Genomic DNA, 8,964 nt, shown 5'->3' on the forward strand with positions numbered 1-8,964 from the left:
TTTCAACACAATGAGGTTTTATAAAGTAACTTTTACATTCCAGCCATGGAAAACTTTTATTTTCTGTAAACAAATTAATTTATTGTGGCTTGAATGAAATCCATCGCAGCGCAACGAGGGGAAATTGGAAATAATGAATCCATCCATCTGTCTATCTGTGCATGATGTGCACATGATAACTTAAAATCAAGTTAGGTACTAACTCCCATTTAGGAGTGTGGCTGCATCTGGAAGTGTAAGAAAGGTCACTGCCAAATATTGGGTTGCCATGTCAAAATCCAAAATGGCTGCTGACATCCTGTGTTGTAAGCTGGATAACTTGAAAAATAAGCGACGTGCCAACTCCCGCTTTGGTGTGTTGCTGCATCTGTAAGAACAGTCACCATTAAAAATTAATTGTTGTCCAAATCCAAGATGGCCGCCACCACAGCTGTATCTAAACCTGCCACCTCAGTCATTTGAGGATACTATAATTTCTAGTTTGTATATTTCTTAAAAACATAGTTTCCTTAAATGAGTGGGGTGGCCCTTGGGGTAGCCAAATGTGAATATAGGCCACCAATGACCACCCCCTGGCTCCACCATTGCACTTGGTGCTGAAAAAAACAGTTCCCTCCACTCTCCAGGATCCATCAGACATGATCTCTACACTGTCACTCCTCTCCACTTGAGTATCTTGATTTATTTGGAAAGCTCCTTGGATCCTGTTTTCTTTCAGCAGTTGCACCAGCGGCCTTCTCAGCCACGGCATTTATGCAAATTTAAGAACTTAAAACAGCTTTTCTCTCTATTTTCTTATAATTAACTTCAAATTATTATAATTTTCAGAGTGCTAGGCAGGAGGAGTTCATGGCTGCTGATTGCTGCGCCAGGTGTGCCAGGTGGGATCATTTATGAAGCACTGGTTTTTTCCGACATCTGTAGCTCCCAGTCTGAAGATTGGTTTGACTCCACAAATCGCTGATGGAGCTTCTTCTCCTGCAGTCTGTGCCAACAAAAACAAGCCTTGCTCAAAATGTTTGATGTCTTTCATTGCACTGTGCGATTAATATGAAATCTAAACAAACTTCTGCACACAATTGCATGTTTTTTTGCATTTATTTGGATAAATATGGCTTTACTGTACATTTATTGTTCATAAACATTACTGTACCAAATTTGACACCCTTTTCAGTCCAAATGTCCAAATCTGTTTTAAAAAACATCTACCTTTAAATTGAATCATTAAATGCTGCTAAAGCTTGTTTGTGGGATGTTAAATGAACCCCTGCTCAGTTTAAACCTGGGTCTAGTTTGGTTCAGGCCAAGCTATACCACTCCAGGCCAGAATATCTTTATCCCCAAATCCATAATCTGGCCTCATACCAGATGTGTAGAGTTTTAAGATTGAAGTCAGTTATCTTTCTCACGTACCTGACAAAGATGAACCCTGAATAAAACAATTAAAAATTAAGTAATTCTTGTAAATATGACACTACTGACATCATGTTTTTAAACATTTGATAACATCATTAGTAAAATCAAACCAAATATCTTCTTGTTTTTAGTGTTTTACCTTGATTTATCGTTTTAAACACTTCTTTTATTTTAACTGCATTTTTACTGTAATCTATTGTTACTGTTTGTTGTTATTTTTGTTTGTACTTTATATGTTCTGTCTGGAACAGGTCTCTCTTGTAAACGAGTCTTTGTGGCTCAACGAGACTGGCCTGTATAAATAAAGGTTGAATTAAAAAAGTTGTAATCTGGCCTGAGGAGTATAAATTGTCCTAGGGCATAATATACCCGAGTTATAATCTAGCCTAGGTCCCTTTAACCCTAGTCTGGACTGGGGATGTGCTGTGGCCTGTTACTCCGGTGCGCTCCCTGATTGTGTGGGACCATGCATTCTCTCACGACGTGCATGCACGGAAGGAGACATCCCTGGAAAAGAGCATCATCCGATGTTATTGTTAGTAAATCTGCATCAATGGTAGCGATCACAGAGCATGAGATTAAAATTCAGGATTGTTCACCCTTGAATCATCTAAGACATGAATGTTGCTCAGTAAATTATATTTAGATTCAACATTTTATGAGGACTAATGGGCAGTGAAATAAACTTGTTCTTGTAGAAGTGGTGTGATTTTCTCTGCACAGACACCCTCACCTGTGGGGGGTTACATGACAGAAGTGTTGCTCCATGAAGGCAGGCAGGCGGTAGAACGAGTCCCTCGCTCAGTCAGGCACGCAGGACCTCCAACATCAGCGCTGTGATGTGTGTGCCAGGATCAAGTAGCCCGGCTGCTATCTTGTTACTAATCCAATAATCTGTTTGGTGCTGTGGCTTTTTTCCATTCTTCCTTACATAACTGGATCTATGTTCGGGTTCACACTGAGAGCCCGGGCCAAGCTGATCCTCGTCAAGAACGGGCAGGAGGCTGCAGAAAGGAGAACAAGACGGGTCATTTTCAGAGACTCTTTGTTTATTAAGCTCTCTTCCTGTCTCAGTATTCTTTTGTAAGCGACCTCAGGGGTCGAAATCGTCCGCAACATGAAGCTCCGCAGAGTTGTTTCGTTTTAGGGCCTAGCTCTGTGAGGTTTGAGGTATGTTTCTTCAGAAAAAGGCTCATTAGATCAGTTCAGTCACACGTTATCATTCACAGGCCTGGCTTTTTTAACACAAGCTTCTCTTTCTTAATCTGGTGTTGCAGTTTTTCAACGTCCGTCCTAAAGTTTAGAGAAATAAACTCTCCATGTATTTAAGTTGATCCGCAAGAGATTTTAATTTGTTTTAACATTACATTTATCAGTAGCTCGTTATTTATGTGCAGAGAAGACATAAGGTTTAAACAAAACAATAGTAATAAATAATAACATATAAGAGGTAATAAAGACGCAATGATAATGTTACATTTTGTCTTTTAAATGATCTTTTTCTTTTCCGACTTCACTTTTTGTTGACTTCTGAGGAAAAAGGGGCGGGATTACAGAATTACCCAGAATGCTTTGCTGCACTATAAAAGCTTGTGCGCGGTAGCGGCGCTCCTCAGAAGCTGTTGAGCTAGTTCAGCGGAGGAGTTCTTTCTCGTGTAAAATAACGAAATTACACTGACTATTATCAGTTTTTGTGTCAGTTTACGGATGGTGAACACATCCCTGGATTTTTTGATAAACAAGAAGAGTTCTGGTTGTTAAAGGGAACCGAAGAACCGTGTTTTCCTCGAAGCTATCATGCTAAACACAGAGGAGAGGTAGGAAGACGTTCATGGTTTGTTGTTGTTGTTGTTGTTGTTGTTTTTACAAGAAACGGGCAAAAGAAAAGACTTCATTGTTGGTAGACGGTGGCTGCACAGTTTAATGTTTGTGAGGAAATTAATCCAGGGTTCATCTTGTAGTTCGCAGCAGGAAACTGAGAGCAGTAAATAAAACATGAAGTTTCGTGTTTGGAGTGGACGGTTCGGTCTTCATTACAGTTCATTTTGTTATTAACAACAGTTAATTACAGCTAGTTTTAAAAATGGATATGGTGCTAAAGGGAGTAAATTAAGCTGCTAACACAGCACTTTGAGTTTCATCCCTGAACCTGCATGTTGCATAATCAATCAATCAACCTTTATTTATACAGGTAAATCCCACTATGTTTTTGTGTGAAAATGTTTTCCTGCAGGTGATTTTTATTTTCACCAAGCTCAAATCCCATAGCTTCAATCTTCATTACTTTGCAATCAACTAAGATTAAAATCCCCAAAACTGTGTTAAAACTAACTTTTTTTTAAACAGCCTGCATGTCTAATAAATTTACCTTTTTTATCAAGTTATCTAGATAAATCTGAAACCTCTATCAAAACCAGTTTTATATTTTTAATTTAAAGCATGCAGTTCCAACTCCTTGTCGTCGAATAGAAAACTGAATTATTAGATTAGCTGACTAAAATGCCTTTTAGAAGCATTGTTAGTAGATTATGATAAACGGCAAGCTGGTTCCTGTATTTTTTTTAATGCTAAATTAAAGATCATAATATCAAATTAAGAAAAACCTTTAAATTGTTGTTCAGGTACATTTGCATCTCATATCAGTTTAAAAGTTTAATATATGAGGATGAAAAATGCTTATTTATGCAGCATACAGAAGCCAAACATATTGGTATGAAGCAATTAAGCCCATTTATCTGTTGGACTATTTAACAATTCTAAATAATGTTATCTGCGCCATTTAGTGGAAACATTGTCAAATTGCTCTGCAGCTTGGTGACACTTATTCAATCAGCTGTGAAGGTGTATTTGAACATTGCACTCAACCTGATCCTCATAAATATCTTGTCATTGCACTTGCAGTACAGTCTTCAGTTTTGCTCCAGTTACATTTTATTGATCTATACTTTAATTTATTGTTGCCAGCTTTACATTTTTGATGTTTCATGTTCCTCTTGTGACCTTCTGATTAACGTTTGAGATGGGTCGGTGTGTTTCTCTGCACCCTAACGAAGACGGCAGCTTTAAGCGTGCTCTGAGTTTCTCACCTGACCTGCCGTGAGGGTCCTGGATCCGTGACATCAGCCCCCCACCGCTGTGACCTTGTCAGCTGAAAGCAGCTACTGGCCTACATCAGCCAGGTTACATAACCCCGTTCGTTCTGCTGGTTCACCTCTCGAGCATCAGCGGCATGTGTGTGCGCGCGTTGGGTTTACTCAGACCTCTAAATCATCTGTCCTGAGTGCAGCTGAGCGCCGATGGACAGATGGAGCTCCTCGGAGGTTGCTGGGAGACTCTGGATTGAATTTACCACGATGAAACGTAAACCGTGTGAGCCAGTTTGAGCTGACGGTTGTCACGCTGAGCTGTTAAATTCAACGGTTTAACCTTTAATAGTCACAGTGCACCATAATTTTAACTAATTTGACAGAGAATAATCATGTCAAGATGATTACTGCTCAGTAAAAGTCAACATCCGTTCATTTAGTTTTTATTTTATTTTATTTTATTTTATACAAATGTACTCATGATCTTATTTTCACTTTTCTAAAATAACATTCTGCTGATTTCTCTCCATAACTTTTCATCCTCGTGTTTCGTTGTGGTGTGTTGGTTAAACATTTAAACGTACTTTAAGACATGACTCCTGACAAATAAGGCTTTTTTTAATTGCACATTTATAAAGAATTGTTGCAGAGCGTTTTACAATTTGTTGCAATCAAAAGACAAAAAAAAGGGATATAACTGGTTTTGTTTTTCTGTTGGTGTTAACGTTAAATGATGGTACAGCATCCAACATGTGCCTTTTCAAAGATCAAATATCAAAATGCAACATTCATTGTTTTAGTTTGACTCTGAATTTTTTTTAGCTCTTCCTCTCCTGATTTACTTTCAAAAAGTGACTGAAAAACTTTGAGTTTAGTTCCTGTTCGTCTCATTTCATCTTAAAAATATTCTTTATTTCTTCTGTGTGCTGACACAGTTTTGTACCGTGATTTGACGGTTGGCTTCAGCTGCGTGTCCTGATACGTGATACATGTTTATTTGGAAGCTCAGTTAAAAATAAACTCTGCAGAGCTTTTGGTTTCTGTGTGATTCAGACTCGACTGCTGTCCGAAGAAGTGTTTCCTGCTGAAACACAGACGGAAGAGTGGAAGCACGCCAGTGTTTCCCCTACCGGTCTACAAGCAGGGCGCCCCGCCCTGTCAACAGAACCGAGCGCCCTGCCTACAGACCCTCGCAATACGGCGCGCTAGCTAAAGAGCTAGAGGTTGCGCTCCGATTCCGTCACGCTGCGCGGTCTCCCGCTCGAAATCTTTTGGTACAGCAACACAGGCGTGTGTCGGTCTCCACCACAACCCCCGTCAACAAAAATCATTGTAGACGTGAGCGCCTGCCAAGGCAAGCAACGTAGAGGAAACGCTACAGACACCACCGCAGAAAGATGCTACTCTGAGGAGCTAACAAAGTTAAGTCACGTCCTCCGGACGGATTGAAAACAATAAATAAATAAATTGTTTGAAACGTTTCGTCTTTTGTCCAAAAGACTTCATCAGTAGCTATGTTTACATGGACATAAGGAATCGGGTTAAACGTCATGTAAACGCCCCGTTCGGATTATTTTTTGTTTATTCGGCGCGACCCGAAAGAATTTGTGATCAGAACGAAACGGGTGGTTTACGCCGATTCACAACCCGATCGGTGCGCATGTAAACACTTGAGCTGTTCATTTTTTTTTCCTGATCGTGAAAAACTGACCTGACTGCGCATGTGCGACTGTCATTTCCGCCTGGCTAATGCTAATAATATTAGCATGTCGGGGAAGCCAAACTGGTCGGTGAGCGACAACATTTCTACTAGAAACTTTGAAAGAGCTCAAGAGGATCTGTATCACCTGTAGCTCAGTCAGGGCGTGCAGCAACGTCTCCTCCGTCATTAAAACCTGTCGAGTCCATTTAGGGCGCTCCGCTTTGTTTACGTTCATCCCGGAAGTAGAACTTCTTCTTCTATGTTTTTTTTTTTTGTTTGTTTGTTTTTAAGGAGAGTTTACCACTCCACGCATGTCACTACTTCTGTTCGGAACAAAGCTCGCTGCGTGTAAGCGCTCGTCTTGAACAGGTTGCGCCCATGGAAACGATGCATTTGAATGATTTAATCTGAAAACATTTCAATCCGGTCAAAGAATTAGCTAGTCTGAGGAGCTGCAACAAACTCAGTCTTATAAATGGCACAATGTTATAGTGGATCAACCAGTTTGTTGCAGACACCCAGAACTAGCTGTTCACTTGATAAAGGAGGACAGGTCATTAGTTCCCTGATGGTCTCTTGCTATTCACAGGGGGCTGAGTGATACTAGCAATAACAACATTGTAAGAGGGGGACACGGAGTCCTCCGTCCCATTTAACGATGGACGGTTAGTAGATAAATAATAGTTAGTAGGTCGATAGTTAGGATATTAGATGGACAGTTAGCCGTCCATTGACGAAATGGTTCAACAATTTTATTATTTTTATTTTTTAATCCGTCCAGAGGACCTTGCTTAACTTTTTTTAGATGTTTCTACCTGGATTATCGAGCAGCATCAGGATGTTACTCTGAGCTTTCCTCTTTACTCGTGCATGGTTTGGGCCCAGCACATCGGAGCTCGTCTGCAGTAAAAGCTGTTTTCAAAGCTCGAACGTTCTTTGCTCACTCGGCCATAAGTCGACGGAGGTGTGGCGCTGCTTGTTGGTTTTGTTTGTGGAACACCCGCTTCAGTCCTGTTGTAACATGCGTCTGGTGACCTAGAACATACTGACAGGGATGTTTTACATGTTGGAGCTCTTCGGTTTACAGAGATGTTTGTGACGTTTTAAAAACCGCTCTAGATTACTCACCAAATGTGATCGTGAGGATTTATGGTTTTCTTCTCCGCGCTAAATCATTAGTTGCTGCTGACACACATGGTGTGCCCTAACAAAATGTTTAAATCTCTATCACACTTTTTTATTGGATTAATTAAAATGTCTGTGAATCGCTTCAACACGTCACTGGGTCAGAAGCCGTCTATTTTTCAGTTCAAAACAACGGGGTGAGTATTTACGTGACCAGTCGTGCACTGGGAGAGTCCAGGGGTCAGAGCTATGTGTTTTGACAGGAATACGTTTCAGAGCACGTGGGCCTTGCCTGTTTTTTTTTTTTTGTCTCCCATCAGGCTCATCGTTACGGTTCGGAGAAGTTCTGAGAGTGTTGCATTTGTAAAAACTAAACTTTTCCCCGTGACTAATGTGATAATTACAGAGTTAGACTTTGGGTTTGTGTGTCCTGGCCCTCTTGGAGGAGCTGTCAGAAAGCTTCCTGTTTAGTTTGAGCTTCGTGTTTTTTATTTTTTTTTAACTTTCAGCCAAAGTTCTGCCTCAGCTCCTACCTGAGCCATTCATCCCCTGAAATGATTCGCCTGAATCAGCTCTTATATCATCTCCCTGCTCAGGAAGAGCACGGGCACTGGAAGCATCCATCCTCTAAAATAAGGGTGTTGAACTCCGTTACCAAAAGGAGACAAAATTTAAAAACGGGCCACTTTCAGCTGATGCCTTAACTCGAGTCAGCTACCTGATCTCTTTTCGTGGTTGCAGGTTCATCAACAAGAGTTTGATCAGTCTCATTTGACGTTCTGTTGCTCTTTCCACGTCAGAATCAATAATGACAGAATGATCCAGTTTTCTTTCTGGCTTCAACGTTAACCAGCTGGCAAGAGAAGTCTACACTAAATTATGTATTTATCAGGGGTTTTTAAAAGAAAAAATTAGAAGAGATACAATTTTTTTACATTTAAATTAGGGGTGCACCGATAAATCGGCCGGACGATTTATTGGCCCCGATTTCCTTAATTTTGGGAACTCGGAAATCAGCCGATACTTGCATGAAAAACTGATTTTACTGATTTTTTTCAAATCTGTGTATATGTGTGTATATGTATGCATATGTGTATATGTGTGTATGTATATGTGTGTATGTATATGTGTATATGTGTGTATGTATGTGTGTATATATATGTATGTGTATATGTATGTATGTATGTATATGTATGCATATGTATGTATATGTGTATATGTATGTATATGTGTATGTATGTATATGTGTATATGTGTGTATATGTGTATATGTATGTGTGTATATATATGTATGTGTATATGTATGTATGTATGTATATGTATGTATATGTATGCATATGTATGCATATGTATGTATATGTATGCATATGTATGCATATGTATGCATATGTATGCATATGTATGTATATGTGTATATGTATGTATGTATATGTGTATATGTATGTATGTATATGTGTATATGTATGTATGTATATGTATGTATGTATGTATATGTATATATATATGTATGTATGTATGTATGTATATGTATGTGTATGTATATGTATGTGTATGTATGTATGTATGTATATGTATGTATGTATGTATGTATGTATGTGTATGTATGTATGTGTATGTATGTATGTATATGTATGT

General features: G+C 39.3%; 1 protein-coding gene across 1 annotated transcript in view; it reads left to right on the plus strand.

Moving 5' to 3' along the window:
- Positions 1-3,014: 3,014 nt before the first annotated feature.
- oaz2a (ornithine decarboxylase antizyme 2a) overlaps positions 3,015-8,964 on the plus strand; it is a 21,571-nt gene continuing 15,621 nt past the window's right edge. Inside the window, 1 exon segment of the mRNA XM_037682534.1 lies at positions 3,015-3,233. Within this exon segment, the coding sequence (XP_037538462.1) occupies positions 3,124-3,233 (110 nt within the window). The 5' untranslated portion in view covers positions 3,015-3,123.

This window comes from Nematolebias whitei, chromosome 10 (assembly GCF_014905685.2).
Source record: "Nematolebias whitei isolate Nwh7 chromosome 10, NemWhi1, whole genome shotgun sequence".
NCBI lineage: Eukaryota > Metazoa > Chordata > Actinopteri > Cyprinodontiformes > Rivulidae > Nematolebias > Nematolebias whitei.